The sequence below is a fragment of the Helianthus annuus genome, chromosome 4, assembly GCF_002127325.2.
Source record: "Helianthus annuus cultivar XRQ/B chromosome 4, HanXRQr2.0-SUNRISE, whole genome shotgun sequence".
Lineage (NCBI taxonomy): Eukaryota > Viridiplantae > Streptophyta > Magnoliopsida > Asterales > Asteraceae > Helianthus > Helianthus annuus.
The window spans coordinates 207,025,198-207,048,464 of record NC_035436.2 but is presented as its reverse complement, the minus strand read 5'-3'; the positions used below and the strand labels follow the sequence as shown (position 1 = coordinate 207,048,464).

At 33.7% G+C, this 23,267-nt stretch overlaps 1 protein-coding gene across 1 annotated transcript; it reads left to right on the top strand.

Moving 5' to 3' along the window:
* The first annotated feature begins 3,660 nt into the window (after positions 1-3,660).
* On the top strand, positions 3,661-4,766 carry LOC110938259. Its single transcript, XM_022180723.1, has one exon. It carries the CDS (start codon positions 3,808-3,810, stop codon positions 4,693-4,695), a length of 888 nt encoding a protein of 295 aa, XP_022036415.1. The 5' UTR covers positions 3,661-3,807; the 3' UTR covers positions 4,696-4,766.
* The last annotated feature ends 18,501 nt before the right edge of the window (positions 4,767-23,267 follow it).

Below are 23,267 nucleotides of genomic sequence, written 5' to 3'. Positions count from 1 at the left end.
AAGGTATAAAAAAATATTATTTAATTGAAAAGGAGAGAGAAAATGTAGTGTTTTTAGTGTAATATAGGGTAAAAACATGGTGGAATGGATGTGAATGCTCTAATAAGATATTAGATTAAGCTTAACTTTTTAAATGGTTAAGGTTTACCTCATGCTGGATTATAAATAATATATAGTTTAATAGTAGAATTAAAGAGAATGTAAGTTATCGTTGTTGTATCTTTGTTTCCTTGCGGCTTGTTAATTATTATTATAACCTATAATTAGCAACATGTCTAGGCTGTTAGTGTCGTACATTTCGTTGTTTCGGTTTTGAAGAGACAAGGGGTTGGTTTATGGTTTATAATTTGTACTCCTTTTTTAATTAATAGGGAAGTTGGGTTAACTTGGGCATTTGATTTTTCTAATCTGTTTTCTGTTTCTTTATTTAGACAGGACATGTTCATTCTTCGTCTGTCGTCTTCCTCCGACTTCTCCGATTGGACTACATTTCTTTTTAATTACGGCGATTGCTTTGGTGTTCAATTTTAATTTGTTGGTTTTTTTTTTTTTTTTTTTTGCGTTTCCATTAATTTTGTGAAGGACCGGCCTAGGTGAAAGAGAATGTGTTGTTTGTTATTAACTGATTTGACACACGGCCTATGTGAGAGAGAATGTATGAACCGATTTAACACAATTTGTATTGCTCATTGTTGATCCGGTGATCGTACACATTCTTTTGTTTCTTTTTTGAGTTTTTTTCTCAATTTTGTTAAGGACCCATTGAGGCCTAAGTGAAAGAAGAAAAAAGAAAGCATGGTGTATGTTTGGTACTTCCAGATTTGTTTTTAACCATTAGATATTGCTACGATGAGAGTGGATTCTATTTTGTTTTTGCTTGATTCCTAAGATATTCTTTTTATGGTTTTGTAGACAATATTTAGATTTTTGAAGTTGAAATGGGGTTAAGCTTAACGTGTATGCTTCATTTTCTGATTCAGGTTTAGTAATTTTTTTTCTAATAAATCGTCACTTTCCTTCATGTCCATCCCTAATAAATTGTCACTTTCGTTCATGTCCATTGCATTGCGGGTGATGAATCCGCGAAAGCTTGTGAAGATAATTAGCATGTCTTTGTCCCCCTTGCATTTGACATGTTCGGCTCCTTGGCGCCGGAGGCGGTTCGGTTCTTGGCTAGAGTTCAGCGTGTGGTCCACAGCAACTTTTCGACCCCTCAGGGGCGAGACTTTGTTTTTAGTACTACTGATTAGGGTTTCTATTCAGAAGGGGATGGCGGTGCAGTTTGTTGCCCGTATACTTACTATCCTTATGTAATTTACCCTGTTGATTGGAATGAAAAAATATATAATACACATCAAAATCACAACCACAATTGCGATACAAATTTTAAAGTAGATTTAACCCAAAATCAATACAAAAGCATACCATTTTATGCGTGAGTTTACGAGTGATTCGGTCGTCATATGTCTGCAATTTAGCCGGAGTTGTAGTTTGTTTTATTCGGTCGTCAGACCCTGGCCTACATCAATGATTGCATGAAGAAGAAACAGGAAAAGCTAAAGTCCAAAGGAACTCATGAAGTTCATAGAAGAATGAACTCATTACATGGAGATTTACAAGGCACTCTATAGGGAGTGCAGCAAACCAGACATATTCACTATCTAGAAACACTTATAATTACTCTATGCTTTTGACAATCTTTTATTTTATGTTTGAAGTATAAACAAGATGTATTTTGTGTTTGAAATGTTTGTTTGAATGATCATTTTTACTTAACCCTTAGGGGGAAATTGTTAGAATCCATTATTAAGATATGTACTTAAAGAAAAATGATGAAGATTCTGATCACATTGATTAGATCTGGTGCTGGTGCTGAACAAGTCAATAAGTCAAATCAAAAGGAGAAATATAACAAGGGATAAATTAAAGAAGGATCATCATCAAGGAAGATCAGATAGTCATCTACATTGAATGAAGAAGACTGGATCAGAACTTTCTGATCATTCTGATGATAATCTCATACATATCATTAGATCTTATTAAGACAGATCATCAGAAATCTGATGATCAAATCATCAGAATTCTAATGATCCCACTTGCATATTGTATAAGATATGCACAAACCCTAAGACAACTAGCGGAAGTAACGGATTCAATAAATGTACCCAAATCATAACTTTCATAGGTCAAATTGCATGAATTTTACAAATGTTTATTCATGCCAAACAATTTTTATTAATAGAGAATAAAATCAACGAAGAGTAAATGAGTTGTGCCTTGTATTTAATACATCCTACACACTCAACTGCTGCTCACTTACACATAATTCTTAAATATTCGTTTGTAATATTCAGTAATCCCACAATCACCGTGTAAACATTTCAAAGTGATATAAACTTAAAAATCATGTATGTTGGTTTCTTGAAAGTTCAATTTCTAATTCCACACACTATTTTCTATCTTTGTTGAAATCATTTGCCATTTTGATCAAAGATTGTTTATCTGGGATCAACAGCTCCCCTTGAAGTTAAAGGTTTGAGCCTCGCCGAATACAGATTTGATATAATTTAACCCGTTAAAGAAAAAGATATGTTCAGTAAGACTCCACTTCTACAACCAAATTTGATAAGTTTATTCCAATGTGCTTATTTCATTCTATCAAATTTGCTTTGAAGTAATTTTGTAACTCAGCTATTTTACATACTATTTTTTAGAAGTAGTTATAAGTACTTTAATAAACCGTAAGTTACATACTAGTTTTTTGTAAGTACTTTATTTTATTATATGTATAATTACCAACAGGGGCGGACTTATTAACAAACATTGGGTTCCCAAGAATTCATTCGGTTTTTAATTTTTAGTGCAAATATATGTAACAAATTGAAAAGGAACCCATAAGTAAAATATATAGTGAACAAATAAACAAAAAAACTTTGGTTGTCCACTGGTTAATCCGCGTTCTTCTTCCCTTGACACCCAGGTTCGAATCCCGTATTAGGCAATTGGTAAACTTTTGTTCCGCTTTTTTTTTTTATTTCTATTTTTTTCTTTAATAAAAAACCCCTTTAGGGTTGCAACAAAACATCGCCTCCACCCATTTAGCGCAGAACAAGAATAAACAACAGCAGACACTCGCGGTAACAAGTGAACAACAACACAACGCCTTCATCCTCACCCAGTCACCCTCCTCCTCCCTCAGCGACCACCTTCGGTCGTCCTCCTCCAGCCGTCCAGGTTTGTTGCCCCATATCAATGACGTTAAAGATTTTGAATACATAAAACCATTGTGATTAACTAAACCATTGTTTTGAAAACTGCACTGGATTGTCGACCAGTCCAATCCAACCGGGACCCAAGCATGGAGCTGGTTCAATGGTTTGGGCCATTTATGAATTGAATTAGTCAGGTGGTTGGGTGATTGAACCGGTGACATGGTTCAATGGTTGGACCAGATTTAAAAAAAAAAAGAGTAAAATGTCATGTTCGTCCCTAAGGTTTGACTATTTTTGCAACTTTCGTCCCTAAAGTGTCTTTTTTTATCCAAAAAGTTTAAAATCTTACCATTTTCATTATTAATGGACGAAAGTCGCAATAAATTATTAAACTCAAGAATGAAAATGGTAATAAAACGTAGACACAAATACACAAGAAAATTCATTTTGGGACATCCGGTTTACTCTCTATGTGGTTATGAAAAGACTAAATATTTATTTTACACCTTCACCAAACCCACCACCCACATGAATCCGTCCGTATAAAAGAAAAAAAAGGTTTCACTCATTCCCATCTCCAGTTCCAAATTGCTACATGGAGGAGATACAAATCATGACACCCTCACCGGCGGCCACCCCCTACACCACCGCACCTTCTTCCCCTCACCGCTTCCCCAGCTTCTTCTACAGCGCACCCACCAGCCCCATCCACGCACTCGTCGGCTTCCAACAACACGACGACACTGATTTCGCATTCAATTTCACCGGAAACCCACAACCCCCCTCCATCTCCGCCGCCGACGAACTCTTCCACGCCGGTATAATCAAGCCCTTAAAGCCTGTTCCCGATGACCCATCTCGTTGTAACAACAAAAACATCAATTCTTTCACTGAAACATTTTCACAAACACCTGGTGATCAAGATTATTTCAGTCAGGCATTTACGCAAACACTTGGTGATCAAACCCAAAACCCGCCCAAACGAGGCCGTAAAACCATCACCAGCGCCAGAACAACCAGAGACAAACTCTCACGATCCTCGTCTCCGTTCAGAATCTCCGATATTTTATCCGACGATGAGAACAACAATAATAATAACAAAAATTCTCCAAATTGGTACAGTAAATGGAATCTGAAGAATCTGATACTGTTTCGGAGTGTGTCAGAGGGGAGTGCGAGAAGAAGCAAAGACCCAGTGAATAAATACTCAAGAATAACAACGAAATTCGATGAAGATGTGAAGAATTCAAGCTTTAGAAGCGCAGAGAGTTGCAGGTCGGTGGCGGGAGTGAGTCGGAAGGTGTCGGCGCATGAAATGCATTACACGGCGAACAGGGCGGTGGCGGAGGAGATGCGGCGGAAGACTTACTTGCCGTACAAGTCAGGGTTGTTTGGTTGCTTGGGGTTCCATAACAATGGTGCTGCTGGTAGTGTTCATCAGATTTCTAAAGGGATTACTACTGTTGTTATGAAACAACGATGAACAAGATTATGAGAATTCATATTATAATAATATTCTGTATTTTTTTGTATTTTAATTTCGTGTTCTAACGATTTTAACTTTTATTTTCTTTTGTTTTGGTCTGAAGAAATTATTTGTAATTTATCTTTTTGTATATTAAATTAAATATATAAATATATAATAAGTAAAAAATGTAATTACTGTTTGGTTTTCGTAAGTGTGTTGAAATATTATTTTTGGTTTAATTTAAATTAAAAAAAAAAGTTACCGTAGGTGTAATGGATTTCAAAGGTTATTACAATTACTTTAACTATGATATATATTTTTTTAACAAAAACTCTATTTAAATTTCTAAGTAGTGAAAACACTGTGGTGAAAGCAATCTACTTGGCCAACTTTTGTTTAGTATCTTGGAAACTAGCTTTGATAAAGTTTTCAGGTTGGGTGGGTACTTGCGAGTAAGCCGCCACAACTCAAGCGAGTAACCTTCTACTTCTACAGGTTATACTGCTCGGGATAGGAGGAGAGTGGTAGATAGTTGAACTAGGTGGGTGTTCCTTCGTATTTAGGTTGAATAAAGTTAGATGAGATGACACAGTCTTATTGAATGCTCGGGTAGATACTTATGGGTTGCTAGATGAGTGCCCCTTCGCCCTAACACAACATTTCAGATTCGAAAACTAATGAAGATAATTAAGGCAGCTTCGTTCTTATGACTAGCTAGATCTTTCGAAACCCGATCAAATCTACCTTTAGACGTATATAATAAATCTTTGATGCTTTAACATTGACTCTTTAATGCTTTAACATTTACTTCTTAGTTTTCATTAAATAATTAAATTAGAGTGGATCCTCCCTAAAAAATGAAATATGCATTATACAACTTTGATTTAATAGTTTCGACCTATGATATCTATTTATTACTATAAACTTCTGTTCCACGTCATATCCTTAATATTAAGTCAGGTAAAAATTCATTCCAATCACTATAAAATTCCAAGACATGTCCGGAACCATTCTAAAGTCGTCATCTCACAAGAAAGCGGTGTATTATGAACATTCAAGCCGGGAATGTTTTTCCGCTTTTTCAATATTTTTAAAGTTTTTTAGAACGGCAAATGTTACATATTAAAACAAATAATCCTAAAATATTTGAAGCTGAGACTTCTCTCTAAGAAGCATGCGTCTATACACGTTAGCCAATATTTGTTTAAGTGTACTTCCCAAATTCTGAAGTAATAATAAAATGTGGTGGGTGTAGAAGATGAGAGCCACAAGGGTGTAAAGCATTTTGCATATTTTAAAACGTAAAATAAGCTTAAAGTCATAATTAGATTTGTGATAGAGACACCTCACACCATTCATGGCTTTTTCGTTTTCACATTACGAGTAAAATGTCGAGAGTTTATTGTTTGCCACCGCCAGTTAACCCACAGAAATTCGGATATATATATTTTACTATAAATAATTAAATCATATTATTATATGTCTAGTGTGTAAAATGCAATTTAGTAAAGACAAAGTACAAAAATATGTGAAGTCAAAATCAGTTATAAATATATGATGTCAAGACTAGTTAGGGTATAAGGAGTGGTTAAACACTTTAAAGTGGCAAAACAAAAAACCGACCAATCAGAGCGCGCCATGTCAATTTGGCAAAAGTGTTTAAACTTTGGTGAAAAATGTTGGCAATGGTTTAAACACTTGGTGAAGTGGTAAACTATTTTTTTTTTAAAAAAGGAAAAGGTGTGATTGGTTGAGATAGGAATGGACCCCACCCACAATACCCCTCTCTCTCTCACTACCCTCTCTCTCTTCTTCTCGCTTCGGTAATGCCTCGCCGCTTTACAACTTTTGCCGCGACCAAACTTGGTCGGCGGCGGTGTTTGCCGCGCGGCAAACGGGTTTGCCGCCCCCATCTCGCAACCACACCGTATCCCCTTATAAAATATGTAGACTATTCAATAGGAATAGGAATAGGAATATATATTAAAATAGAAAATCACCACAACATCTATTTTTTTAGTATATCATCTTAGTAGTAATAGTAATTAGTGTAAATGGCCATATTCCTTTCAAAATCACAATATTTGGTGTACTAATTTGTATTTTTATATGTGGATCTATTTGAATTTTTACAGGGTTATTGGATTTTATCACTTCAACTATTGGATATTGGTCACTGTCACTCTTATCTATCACTTTAACTCTCACTATTTCCAACTTAACACTTTGTTTATTGTGTCACTCCGGAGTTAACTAGAAAACATGTTTTGTGGTGGGAGTTCATGTTTTCTGATGACGCTAGATGCAGAAGTAGAAGAAGAGATCACGTTGAATCGAAGTTAGGGTTTCTTCTTTAGTTTTCTGGTTAACTCCAGCGTGACACAACGCACAAAGTGTTAAATTGAAAGTGATAGGAATCAAAGTGATAGTTGGAAGTGACAACAACCAATACCTAATAGTTAGGAGTGATAAAATCCAATAAACATTTTTCATAAGAACTTGAGATTATTAAAAAGGTGAAAGGAATTTTAGATTTAGGTATACAAAAGATAATTTTAACGATTCACGAATATGCAACAAAATGGATAACGAATAAGCAAAAAACGGATAGCCAATTTTTTCATACCATTTTTTATAACTATAAATGTAAATTTTATACGTCCTTGGAAATCTATACATATAATAAAAGAAACCACTTTGAGGACACTTGTCATCATATTAAGCCATGTCTTATGGATAATTATAATTTAATTTAATCTATTCTAATTAATTATAGATAATCATCCTACTTAATATTATTTAGTTTAATTATTACTTTTATATTTATCTATTTACTTCAAATTCAAACTTAGTTATCTAATTTGATATTAGAGTAAATTACGATTTTGACCCATGTGGTTATATCACTTTTACCCTTTTAGCCCAAAAAGGAATTTTTTAACATCTGAGCCCTCAACGTCTTACGAAACTTAAAATAAAATTAACTAATATTATTTATCATTTCTACATTTACAAGTTTTAAATAAATCGTTAAATTTATTGAGACTTCGTTACATTTACAAGTTTTAAATAAAGGGTTAAATTTATTGAGACTTTGTTAACAAATTTTAGTACAATATAATAATCTATTTATATCAATAGGAGAAGGTTCATTTGAGAAGAAATTTAGTGTGGGAAGAAAAAGAAGAAATGACATAATGGTAAAACATTAAATAGTTTATAATTCCTCCCATTAATTATGTTATCTCTAATTAATAAAGCAAAAAAAACATTTTATCCTACACATTTCAAAATTTATCCTACATGTATCTTACACTTACCGAAATTTACCCTACGCATATCTAAATTTATCATACACATTTAAGAATTTATCCTACACATATACTAAAATTTATCCTACACATGTCGAAAATTGCCCTTCACCCTAAATTATTTTATCTTGAAAAAGTATATTTAAAAGTGAGTTACAAGTTTAATTATTTACTAACTAATTACAATTAGAAATTTACCTATATGCCCTTATTAATAACATTAAATGCACGTATTAAATGAAGTAAATGGAGCATTTCTATTGGTTTAAAACTTATTCTTTTTATTCTTACAAAATTTTTCTTCTTATTTGAACCTTCCGCTATATTAATATAAATATATATTTATACTATACTATATAATAAAACATTAATGTGTAACACCTATCATTCAATGTAAGCATTTATTTAATGAGTTTCTTGCCTCACTTTCAAACTTATCTTATATTAATTAAATAAATAAATGAATAATGAGCTAATATTAAATTTCATCCTACTTTAAATTTTGAATACCATTCTTCTATTTTTCTAATAAAATATGATTCTAAAATTTAAATGGTTAATTTAAGATATTTTTAAACAAAACAAATTATTTATCACGAAAACCAAACTTTGTATTAATGTATGAAATATTTTTATTTTCATTACTAAAAAAATTATTATATCAATTTTATTACATAATTTATAAATCAAATTATCAGAATTGGTACCAACATTTTATCAATCAAATAGATGTTGATTTGCTTCTTGAATAACATATCTTCTTTTCAAGAATCATCTTCACAATCACCATATCCATCGCGTATCGAGTATTATCAATTAGTATATTGAAATATATGACTTTTTCATTATTGGTATATAAAATTAGATTTATTAAACCCGTGTAATACACGCGGTTTTTTTATAGATATGCTTTTTTTATTATTTACTATACAAAATTACATTACCCGTGTATTAGATGAGGTTTTTTAAGATATAACTTTTTTATTATTTGATATATAAAATTAGATTATTCAATTCGTACAATACAAAGGGGTTTACATATAAAATTCATTTATTCGACCCGTGTAATACACGGGGTTATAACCTAGTAAACGTATATATGATCTTAAAACATGTAGATAAAACACTGACTTAAATAATAAAAAAATATAAAATGATGTGATGGGAAAACCACTTGTAGGTTTACCTATAATTTCTATTGCATTGCTTGATTCATTTCCATGCAGACCATATTCGTAATAATGTTTTTTATATGAAAAATTACAAGTACATGACATAATGTGTTTTTTAACTTGTGAATCATGTATCCAAATCACATTATTCCGAACTACAAAATCTACTCAAGTTAATAACCTTTCAGATGCTACCTCTTAATGGTTTAAAACCTCTGAATGAATAAGAGGTAACGTCAAGTCTGAATGGTTAAGAGGTAACATCTGAATGGTAAATCATCACATGTCACATTCTTCTATCTTTTCATTGGTAAAATTCTTAATGGTTCCATTAAGAGGTAGCCTCTTAATGACCATTCAGAGGCTAACAAACAGCCCCTAAAACTATATTAGGAACAAACCAAAACCCCAAAACCCCAAAATCACAACTTATAGATCAAATCAAAATCCTTAAATCTCAACTTGATCCTTCACGCTCACTCATAAATCAAGACAATGAAAGTCTCACACACAAAGTTGATCTACAAACGTGTGCAAACTAAAACATGCATAAAGACAAATTGTGGTAAGGGAAGTTTTTTTTGAACGGCAAGGAATGATGTTCCAATCATCGTGACACCGGGTGTTGTGGCCAAGGTCGACTGCTCGACCGGCGCCAGCCTCTTGGCTCTCACAAATGCGCGGAAACCCGACCTCCACCCGCCCATCACCTGGATGCCACAGAAAATAATGGGGAGAGTGTGAGTTGAACCTGAGCCACAAGAAACACCAAGTTTTTCCCCAACCACTCCACCACTACCTCATTGGCGTGGTAAGGGAAGTTATATGAGCAAAAGGGCAACCAGTAATAGACTTGCATAGATATAGATAGTTTGTGGGTATTGGGTTGGGATACCACTTAGGGGTTATTTGGTAGCCTCAGAGACTACATCTTAATCGATCAGAGATGGCGTGGGCTTGATTTACTTAAAAGAAAACTCTTGATGGTTCATGGAGTATTTTAATAATATGTAAGCTTTATAAACACGTTGAGCGATTCAGATAGTACCACTTAATTGGCTAGGCCTTTTATTGGCTCAACACAAGCTTGCCAAACAGCCCTTAGTCTCAATACATAAACTTAAGCCATTAAAAACTATAATTAAGCAACAAGTTTAGGCAATGGTTGGTTGTACCCTAGCCTTTGGGGGTTTTTCAAAATAAAATGGATTGTGTGATACTACTTCACACACCTCTCCACACATTATTATTACTTGTAATTTTAGCATTATTAGTTGTAATTTTCAAAATAAAATGGGTTGTACCCTATCAATACACTTATTTATAACATTTTGTCGTATTATTAGTTGTAATTTTAGCAAAAATGGTTATACCCACTTGATTTTTTTTTGTCTTTAAAATTTATTTTGTCTTTAATTATTATTTTACTTTTAACCCAAATACTTTAATAATTTTACAACTTAATCACAACATCATTGGTTGTAACATGTGCTTAAGTGGTTGTATCTTAGTCAAATATAGGTTGTAAGTTATGCTTAAGTGGTTGTACCTTAATCAAATAATAATGGTTTCTTTACCTTACCAAATTGAATATGTTTTGTATGCATGTATGGTTGTAAATTGTGCTTAAGTGTTGTACCCTAATCAAATAATGGTTTCATTATCTTACCATATTCAATCGGTTTGATTCATTCAAAGTTGTGTTGTTTTATTTGTAAATTACTATTATTTATAATAATCTAATTAATTTAGCCAAAATCTTGTATAAATATAATTTGCAACATATTGATGCAATGGTTGTTGTAATGTATGCATTATGGTTTGTATAGGGGTAATGATATATATTATATATTATATATAGATTACAATAAACCTGTCAAACGGGAAAAAATAGGCGCAGGTTCATCGTAACACGCGAGTCCTAGATCAACTTGGTTATTGTATTATATGTTTTACGTTTTGATTAAATTTCTTCGCATTAACACCGCAACTTCATTGTCGGTGGTCGCTGATAGTAGTGTGACATTAGTGCTCGCCCCCGCCGCAACGCGGGGGATGTTTAATACTAGTTGTTATTTAAGTTTTAACTCAGCCTAAAGGATTTTAGTACACAAAGGCTTGGGTTGAGGCTTGTTATGGAAATGACCAATATGCAAGGCTCGAGCTTCGGTTTTAGCTCGATTCATTTCGAGCTTTTATAGGCTTGATTTTAAATAGCTGACAAGCTCGTCTCCTTACACTTCTATGTGACCCATCTTTTAGTTGAGAACTATGATAAATTATGAAAAATATAAATATAATAATAATAATAATAAGAATAATAATAATAATATTTCTTTCCAATTCATTGAAGGAATGAAAAAAAAAAAAAAAACACCCTTACCAAAGAATGAAAATTGTTATATTTGGAAGGAGTTACAATTCTTTGGAATACTCCATTCCATTACCATATGATAACCAAACATGTTTCTTTTCATTCCATCATAATGATGCATTCCATTTCACCTTCTATTTCTTCATACCCAACGCTGCCTTACTCTTTTATAACTCTAGAAATATAACATATTCGGGGTGGGGATATAATAAGTTGTGTTTTTGTAGGAAGGTTAGGAAGCAATCTAGTCTATCTAATTATTTACTTAACAACCTAGATTAAAATTATGATAAAAATATTCATTTAAACCGCGTGTCTTGCTTTTCAGGGGCATTATGGTTAATTTACCCATGTTTGCTCTTGCACATTAATTATAGATTGAAGACGACCTTCATTCAGAGAAAAGTTCATGTCGTCTTCGAAAGATCATTTGAAGGTTTTTACCCAAAAAAAAGATCATCTGAAGGTTTACCTCTGAATTTCGATAAAGAACTCTCAAACAGAAAACCCTAATGCATCAAAGAAGCCAATAACGACAAGGGAATGGTTGATACTACAGAAAACATCATTCAACCGCTTAAAGTTATAAAAAACCAACAATACAAGAAAAAACTTGTAGAAAACGAAAAGCAATCGCTGCAACAATAGGGAAACTGAGTTTAAAAGTCAACAATAGTGGTTTTTACTATTTTATCATTTCCCACTTGTTTTTTTAATGTGATTCAATTCTTTGGGCATGTTTGGCTAAGAGCATTCACATCCAAGGCATCATATTCTCAGTGTGGTGTTTTTAAAATATAAAAAGTATAAAAAGTGGTTGTGAGTGGAGGAAAGAGAAAATGTTACTGTTCATCTGTATATTTTGGGGGGACACTGTTCACCCACTATAATTTTTTAATATATATTGAAAGTGTTGTGAGTGAAGGAGAGAGAAAAATGTAATGATAAAGGTATAAAAATATTATTTAATTGAAAAGGAGAGAGAAAAAGTATTTGTTTTTAATGGAAATATATTGATATAGGAGTTGTTTTTTAGTGGAATGTATGTATAATTTTAGGGGGTTGGATGTGAATGCTCTAAGCTTTTCAAAACAACTTATTGGCTTATTGACTTATCAAAAAGCCAATAAGTTGTTTTTGTGTTTGGCTAAGCCAAAAGTCCTTTTAGAAATGACTTTTTGCAAAGAAGAAAAAGGAGGTTTCAAAAAGTCACAATATTGTGACTTTTTGGCCAGCTTTTAACTTTTCAAACTACAAATTACCAATATACCTCTTCTTTACCCTCTTATATCTAAAAGAATGCCTATTTTAGTCATTTTACATCAATAAGCTAATCAAAACACTTTTTTTAAATCTCCTTTTTAAAAAGTCCTTTTTCCCAAAAGTACTTTTCCAAAAGTCCTTTTTAACTATAATAAGGCCATCCGTAGTCATAACGCCCCTTTGTGGGCGTTATGCGACACGTGGCGCGCCACGTCAGCGTGTGGGCGTTATGGGGCCTTATGCATTTAAGCCCGTAGTCATAAAGCCCCCGCCTAATCATTACCCAATTAATTAATAAACCCTTAAACTATACATATATATGTATATATATATGTCTGTGTGAGTGGAGGGAAAACAAACAACAAGCATGGCGCCACGAAATATATAACGGGAGGAGAAAATTTTTACCCCATAACGCCCCCCGTAGTGGTGTTCGGGGCGCTATGAGGGCGTTATGAAGGATAAGGGCGTCATATACAACCCCATTACACATAGTCTAAGCTTAGCCAAACATGCTCTTTGATGACCATTAAAATTTCAATAATTGAATTCTTAGATCAATGGACTATGTTATGTTGTCTTTTGTACTCCCTACAATTATACTTTGTATAATATCATCTTCCTTTAAATCAATTATAACCTAATTTTCAAATACCGGCGAGACAATTTATATTAAACCAATTGTAACATGTAATGTAGAATTACCGATGACTTCGAAGTATCACTTTAGAAAGAGACAATATGACAAGTAAATCGTAAACTTTATTATTGCAAATTAATTGCCAAAAATATATAAAATGATACAAGCCTTTGAAACAATCCTATAAAGTTTATTTTTTTCTATATAAACTAAAACATTCACATGATTAAAGAGACTCATATTTTCTTAAAAGAAATATTTTTGAGCTTTCATTCTTTCCCCCTCCTTGCTTGGAGGCAGCCTGTTCATTAATTATGATCCACAAGAGCAATTATTGGAAGTTTAGTCATAATACTATTTTGGTTAATATTATTAAATGACTAAAGCAATGTTAATAAAGGTAAGGTTTGGTGGTGGTGATGATGATCATTATATAAACCTAGATGCAACTTGTCTTTCTTTAGGACTCATGCCACATGCCACTTTATGCAAAAAAGTCCCACCAAAATTCAAAATTAATATTCAACCAAAGTTAAAAATTAGTATTCAAAATGTCAAGCCAAATAAATATAAAAGAATATGAATTCTTATGACTCAACACATACCAAAACTATACTATAATTAATGAATTGAAGAGAGCATTATAAGATACCCAGAAGTTAAGAATTTTTTTCTAGTTTAATGCATAAGATATAATTCTAAAATGAGAATAAATTAGTCTTTCAAATACTAATTACACTTTAAACATTCATTTTAATTACACTTTAATTTCCTCGTGTTTAATTAAATTATGGATAATTATTTAGTAGTATAAGATATCCAGAAGTTAAGAATTTTTTTTCTAGTTTAATGTATAAGATACAATCCTAAAATGAGAATAAATTAGTCTTTCAAATACAAATTACACTTTAATCATTCATTTTAATTAGACTTTAAATTCCTCGTGTTTAATTAAATCATGGATAATTATTTAGTAGTTACACTTTACCCCTCTTATAAAAAACTAACTATCCCATGTTTTTTAAACAACCATAACTTTTACGTATGTTAATATATGTTTTTTGTAAAAAATTACACCATAAAGCGAGCATTTTATTCTCTTTAATTTAAGTATAGTATTGCTATAATTGTTTTAATTAAAAACTCGATATATTACGCGATTAACAGTATCTAGGGGTGAGCAATAACTAAATCATTAACTAAAACTGAACTGAAAACAGAGGAAACCGAACCGAAACCAATTAAAAGCTAAATCAGAGGAAACCGAACCGAAACCAATTAAAAGCTAAATCAACTGAAAACTGATTAACCAAAAAAACTAAATTCACCAAAAACTAGTTATCGGTTTTTTTCGTAACCCTGTTAAACAAAATTAACTAAACCAAACCGAACAGTTCATATTTCTATACATTTCTAGTTTTTGTACCTTCAGTTTATGTATTTCATATTTTATACATCCTTTTCATATATAATATATTTATACTTTTATATCATTTATTTATACATTCATTCATGTATTTATACCTCAATTTCATGTATTTATATCTCGATTTCATTTATTTCTAAACAAAAGTTTTAGCCAAAGTCTGGTTTTGGCTATTAACCAAAATTAAACGAAACGAACCAAAAACCGCCAATTTAACATAATGAACCAAACTGATTGACTGAAAACATAATGGTTAATAAAACAGACTAATCGATTACTTCGATTTTGGTTTCGGGTTCGGTTATGGAACCAAACCAAACCAAACGAACCATGCACATCCTTGTAGTGTCTGTGTTTCCCGACGCATCGCGCGTGCACCTACTAGTAATATCTTATAGGCAAAGGATCATGTACAAGATAGTTAATTCGTACAAAGTGTAGGAGAGAGTTATAGCCATTGATCAAGTAATCCAATAGTTGAGATTAAGTGGCCCCAAATATAGAATTCACGTGACAAAAACAAGGGAAACACGCAAGGAAATGGCAAAACAGGAACATCCATATTCGTGATTATAAACTCACTTCCACTACGATTTTCAAACACTTATAACTTTTTCATACGATAATATATATTTTTTAAATTACGATATACTAACGAGCATTCTATTCTCTTTAATTTGAGTAGGCTATTGTATAGTTTTCTTACATTAAAAAAAAACCTTTTATCTTACAAGCTATAAGTTACGTGATTATGTTCCAGTACGTAATTATGTAATATGCATTTTATTCTTGAAACAAGTGTAACATTACGTGATTATGTATCAGTACGTAATTATGTAACAATAATTGACTATATATTATTAGGTGATTTTGAATACCCGTTACGTGATTTCATTATAGTATTTATGTGAAAACCCACTAAGTGATTACGTACTAACTATAACTATAATAATAAAAAAACAGGGTAGGGATATGGTAAAAAGTGTCTAAAATGTAAGAAGGGTAAGAAGTGTTTTAAACCATTGGATATTTGATCTAATGGTTGAGATCAATAGGGTATAAAAATGTAAATTGTGTTTTAATTAGAGTGACCTTATGTAGAATTGAAGGGCAATAGTGTCTTTTTCAATGTTTGAAATATGGTAACCATATCATACACGACCAAAAAACTCCTACATTTACTCCTTTTTCCTTAAATATCGGAATTAATGATTCACCTTAATTGTAGGAGGTCTTTGGTTGCATATTCGTCATACATTATCATAACGAGAACTGTAATCAGATTCATAGCATGGTGTTTTAAAACAACTGGATAAATTGACTATGATTCAAGTCATGGTGTTTTATCTTGAGACATTGTTCATGGTGTGGTGTTTTAAACATCTATGATTCAAGTCATGGTGTTTTATCTGGAGACATCTTATAAAAATCGTAAACACCATGACTGTGATTCAAGTCATGGTGTTTTATCTGGAGACATTGTTCATGGCGTGGTGTTTTAAACATCTATGATTCAAGTCATGGTGTTTTATCTGGAAACATTGTTCATGGCGTGGTGTTTTAAACATCTATGATTCAAGGCATGGTGTTTTATCAATACAAAACATTCTCAGATTTTAAAACACCATGACTATGATTCAAGTCATGATGTTTTATTTGGAGACATTTTTCATTGCGTGGTGTTTTAAACATCTATGATTCAAGTCATGGTGTTTTATCAATACAAAACATTCCCAGATTTTAAAACACCATGACTATGATTCAAGTCATGGTGTTTTATCTGGAATCCAAAAAACATTGTATTGTGATTACATCCATGGTGTATTAACATCTGGAGAATCAATACAAAACATTCCCAGAATTTAAAACACCATGAGTATGATTCAAGTCATGGTGTTTTCTCTGTAGACATTGTTCATGGCGTGGTGTTTTAAAACATCTGGATACATTCTGGAGACATTGACTATGATTCAAGTCATGGTGTTTTATCTGGAATCCAAAAAACATTGTATTGCAATTTAAAGATGATGAAAAGAAGATATGAACAATATACGATTAAAAGATGTTGCGATTAAAATGATGAAGAAATGATACATAGGTGAAAATGGAATTGGATCTTGCAAAAAAATAGGACGACAGTTTTTTTTTCAGTTATCTTGAAACTCATTTAATTGATAAGAAAGGTAAATTACTAATATACCCTTTTGAATTAATTAAGATAGAGGACACTTGTAATCACCAAATTATTTCTCACACTTCTTACAAAAGTATGACTTTGTACAGGATCCTTTACCATAAAAAACAAGACATATAATACATAATATTTCACGGAATAATATTTCGGTCTAATCACGTTTTAAGTATAAATGCAATTCAATGCAATACAAAACATTAACCAATCAACCTATAATAACCACGTAATACCATAAATTACATATTTGATCACGTAATAAAACATAAACAATTAAGTTTTTATTATTGCATGTGTAATCACGTAATAAGCATAACTATAATAACATCAATTTAACATATCATGTTGAATATGTAATCACGTTAAGATTTATATTGAATGTGTAATCACGTATCCAAGATTAAGGTTTAGCAAAATGATAACTAACCTAGTTTCACCTAGTGGAAAGTCTTTACTGATGACTTTTGTAAGTTGAGTTGATTGAGGTGATAGTTATAGAACATATTGTGAAGGTTCTATTCACAAAGCATCAATCTAACTTAGCAAATTCAAAATCCAATTTCAAACTTCTCTTGATGTAAAGATACAAAAAACTAATGAATATTAAACCAATGTTTTCAACACAGTTAATCGTTTAAATGAATTAAACCACTCATGTGCCATCATTTATACATGTTTTATATGCATGTTTACCCTTTTCCATAGGCAATCCATATACCTTACCAATCCTTAAACAAATCTATCTATTACCTACTAAGTTTCAAGCCCTAGATTAACAATCAATATATAACCTAGAGATAGACTAATCAGATGAGACATACAAAACCTCATAGAAAGATCTAGATTATCCACACAAACTCATTCAAAGATAAACTAATGGCATATAGATATACACATCACAAGCTTAATGGTAAACACTTATCTAAACTATAATAGATCTATTTTCAATTAAGCTCGTCTTTTAACTTGAAAATCCATCTCCTTAACCAAAGGGCCTGCAAAAACCACTAGACAAAAATTTAATCAATTCAAGTTGAAATTGCGCTAAACCACTACTAAAATGAGGGTCTTAGACATTAAAAACTATGTTGTCCTTCAGGCACATCGGTCTTCTCTCAGTAACACCATTATATTCCGGTGTATACAAAGATGTGATAAAATTGTGATGCCTTGTGATTGAAGATATTGGATAAGTCCTTCATACCCACCACCATTGTTAGTGAAAAGTGAGATCAAAGTAGTTTGAATAAAAAAATTCAACCAAAAGCTTGAACAGGAGAAAGAGTTTGGAAAGATCAGACATGATTTTCTTCGGATATAACTACACGCAATTGGAGTAAAAGTTCACGAAATTAACATAATAAGTAAAACCATCGTTGGATTTTTTAGTTGGCCCTCACATTTTCGAATATAAAAAGTTTTCATGGTTTTAATGCACTCTATGAGTTGGTACCGAAAAGTACCTTGTGACTTTTGTTTGTAGAACATTAGTTATAATGAAGTTTTGGAATTTTAGATTGAAGGTCTAAACATTTTGCTAAATATTTAAAGACTTTAAAAGATGGGTGACCAAGTTTGTGATGCCATTCAAGGTGTGAAGTAATACTGGTTGAGTTGAGTTGTGATAATGTCACACCCCGATTTTCCACGTGTCTCACCGGTGGGCCCGGTGGGGGATTACCGTGACGATGTTGGCAACAATATAGTCAAACCACACAATTATATAATGCACAGCGGAAGCTTAAAGATAAATATATAAACTTCAACCTCTGGTTGTAATATCAAATGTATTACAGAAGTTGAATAAATCCACAGCGGATCGTAAATAAACATAAAGTATTGTTCCATCAGATACTGCAATCAAGCTTGCGAGACTTATCACGACGCTAGGGAGCTAATACCAGCCAATTTACGTTTAGGTACCTGCACTTAATCTTTTTGAGGAAAATACGTCAGTTTACACTGGTAAATACATTCAACTGACACATTTGAAAATGTTTATTAAAATTGATTTGAATGCACAAGGCACAAACTCTTTTATAACTTGGGAAAATTATAATAAAATCTTGTGAACGTTTTACATGTTCTTTTGTGCGTTCAGTAGCCCGGGTCGTGCCGGGTTAAAGATTTATAGACACACCACGTTTGCGTAAAACCGTAGTATAAAAACCAACGGCTACGTCTTTTAATTTAATGTCGACACTTTATACCGGGTGTACGCCTACACCGGGATGTCGATGGTCGTGGCCATTTCGTAAAATGATGCCAAGGATATCCGGGACAACGGTCATTAAACCCCCCAAAGGCTTATAAGCAACAAAACTGTTTAAATGAGCCAATCATATTTAATCAATTAACCACCTAAGCGATGGAATTATATAATGCTCAATCAAGCGGTATTAGTATACCGTAACCCAAGCCTGTATAGGGGAAATAAGTCAAAAGTATTTACCTTTGCAAGTATATTTCCTTAATTTGGATTAAATCACCGATAGCTTTTACTGGGGCTCCTAATCTGGAACGAAGGTTTTAATTAACCTCTTAGAATCCTAACGAGTCGTTATAATGGCCGTAGCCTAGACCGGTTGGTTCCGATATATATAGACATGGTTTAATCGCGTGAAAGGCGAAAACCGAGAATGGAGTGTGATTCTGCCCCCAACAAGTTCAGAGACTTGTTTTATATGGGTTTATGGTTCACACTCTGGAATTTGGGGTTCAAATAATATAATTTGACCCGTATCGGCTAATTTATGAAAACTAGTTTCATAAGCCGAACCGTGCGCTCAATAGGCGAAACGGTTAACCATGAGAGTCGTACGCTTATTTCCTAAGTCAATATGCCTTAAATGGGTTGTGGTATCAGTAGGATACCTTCCGTGACGCCCGTAACGAGTTTAAGTTAGTATTATGCCCCGTAGGGGCTTTTCGGTCATTTTAAAGACTTTAAAAGGGCTTTTCGAGTTCTACAGGAAATCTGAGTTTCCCGAACAGCTTATAAAGCTTAAAATACTTTATTTATTATTTAAAACCAGTAGCAACTGGAATCGGGTCAAAAGACCTTGTAGAACTCATGTTTTGGCCGAAAAGGGCATATTCGGTATTTACCGAACCGTAGCCATAACCGTAGGTTATGAGCGAGGTAAAAATTATTAAAAATCTTTAAAATTCCCAAAATATTATTTTAATACAGTGGGTAAAAGTTTTGGTGGCGAAATCTTGGTTTAGATAGATGTTATGCTAATTGCGCCGTTTATTACAAAAGTTTATTTAAATTGCGCTAATTAGCATAACTCTCATTCTAGACCTCGGATTGACGTGAAACTTTGCGGACATGCTTATAATTTAATAAGCAAGGTTCTGGTCCGTTCACGTGTCCGAAATACTCGTTTTAATTTCAAAAAGCCGTTACGGTCAACTTTTAGGCGAATGACGGAAATGCGCAAAAGACTCGGATAACTCATGAACCGACCACAGAGGTTTATACCAACATGTGACCTGGTCCTAAGAGAGTCCTAAGGTATATTTATACCTCACTAAAACGGGTCAGAACTGAAGTCAAAGCAAAAGTCAAACTTTTGCGACATTCGGCTCCGAACCGGTTCAATATAGCAAATGGTCGATTCAAACGAGCGCAAACAAGTTTATATACTTAATATCATGTTTTATAAGTGTCAAAACAGGTTTCATAACATATACATTACAGATTATGCGTAAATCGCTAAAATAGCTTTCTGTTGACTTTTTAACCGCATGTTTGACTCGATTTTTGACATAGTTAGAGTGGTGATCAGGGGGAACCTTTTTAGGGGTTTATTACCCACATAATTACCTACTCATAACCACTTTTGATTCGTCATAAGACTGAACCATTTGCAAGATATCGTAATGACAACCGTTAGTTACGACAGTTGCGTTTATGAGCTATAACTATGGAAATGCAGGACCAAAATGAGTATGAACGACTTACAGAAGTGTGTTCTTGCTTATAGAGCAGAGAAAGATGCTTGGAGCTTCTTTAGAATGACCAGAGAAGTTGATTTGTGTTGTGTGAATTGTTATGAGCCAATGTGGCTATTTATAGTGAAACTTAGGCTCTAAGATCATTACAACTCATGCTACACTGAGTGTGGATGATGGGCAGATGTCCCCTAAGTGTTATGGGTCGAGCATAGAGTGCCCATGCCCCATTAATTGGTTGTTGGTCGTTCAAAGGGTCCAAAGGTCAAGTAGTTACAATGTTTCTGTATCTGGGCGTCTAATGCGGCCCGCATGGGAGTTCCATGCGTTTACAATGCGGGCCGCCTGGGATCTAAATATCAGGCGAGTAAAAGAGGAGGCTCGCGGCCCGCCTCAACTTAACCAACATGCAATGCGGGTCGCGTAGGGCCTGTTTTTCAGATTTTTAAAATCTTTTGAAATGATTACGAAATCCTGGTAATTAATAACGAAATCTTTCGTAATGATTTACCTGACCTTTCGGTTTTGAAGGGGTAACTTTGCGGTTTGGCTCTCGGTTATTTACCGATAGGGGCCTCGTGTTATTTACCCGCATTATTAAGTCCCCGGTTTATTTATTAATTATACAGAAAGCCTTAACTTTCATTAATGACGCTTTTAGCCCTTCTTATACGATTTTGAGTATAACTCTTTCGTTTTAAGACGGAACTTCGCGGAATTTATACAGTATATTCTAGTGAGCGTATAATACTGTTACGAAGCTTTGGGAACGTTAAAGGGTCACTCAGAGGTACAATTAAACATGTTGACACCGTTAACCCCTGTAGCTCGAAATCTCTCACTTTCTTCCGCGTTTCGCTTCCGTATGATTTATGATTTATTCGTTTGAAGGTACAAGCATTTATTTAGGGTTACTATACAGTATATTTACCCTTGTTGACATTTATAACCCTCGATTTTATATACTTTCAAGGTTTGTCAAAATTAGTCCTTTATTTATTATAGATGCCACGTGTAATCAAATGACACATGTTAACACATCATTGGACACAAAAATTCGAGGTGTTACATCCTCACCCCCTTAAAATAAATCTCGACCCGAGATTTACTCAAATAAATAGGGGTACTTTTCTTTCATTGTAGCTTCGACTTCCCACGTATATTCAGGACCTCTACGAGCATCCCATTTGACTTTTACAATCGGTACGTGCTTTCTGCGAAGCTTCTTCACCTGTCGATCTTCAATCGACAAAGGTTTTTCTATAAATTTTAAGCTCTCATCTATATGCACATCTGTGTGTGGAATCACCAATGATTCATCGGCGAAGCACTTTTTGAGATTGCAGATGTGGAATACGTTATGAATTCCATTGAGCTCTTCAGGCAAGTTCAATTTGTAGGCAACTGATCCGACTCGTTCAATGACCTCAAAAGGTCCTATGTATCTCGGACTCAGTTTGCCTTTCTTGCCGAAACGCATCACCCCCTTCCAGGGTGACACCTTAAGTAATACCTTTTCACCCACTTCGAAGTGAAAATCCTTACGCTTTGGATCAGCGTAGCTCTTCTGCCTATCGCGGGCAGCCTTGAGACGTTCCCGGATCTGGACAATCTTGTCCGTTGTCTGGAAAACAATCTCTGGTCCTGATAATTGGACCTCTCCTACTTCCGCCCAACAAACAGGCGATCTGCATTTCCTACCATATAATGCCTCGAAAGGCGCAGCCTTTATGCTGGTGTGGTAGCTATTATTGTAGGAGAACTCGATTAGGGGTAGGTTCTTATCCCAGTTACCACCTAAATCGATCGCACATGCACGAAGCATGTCTTCTAGCGTTTGGATAGTATGCTCACTTTGACCGTCCGTCTGTGGATGGTAAGCCGTACTAAAGTTTAAACGCGTGCCCAAAGATTGCTGGAAACTCTTCCAGAAGTGTGATGTGTATCTAGTATCCCTGTCGGAGATAATAGACACAGGTATGCCGTGTAAGGCTACAATCTTATCAACATAAAGTTGGGCTAACATATCGGAGCTATACGTCTCCTTGATGGGTAGAAAATGAGCCGATTTAGTCAGCCTATCGACTATGACCCATATTGTATCATTTCCTTTCCTGGTCTTGGGTAACTTGGTTATGAAGTCCATAGTTACGCATTCCCACTTCCACTCGGGAAGTTCAGGCTGTTGTAGCAAGCCAGACGGCTTTTGGTGCTCGGCTTTGACTTGAGCACAAGTCAAGCACTTTGCTA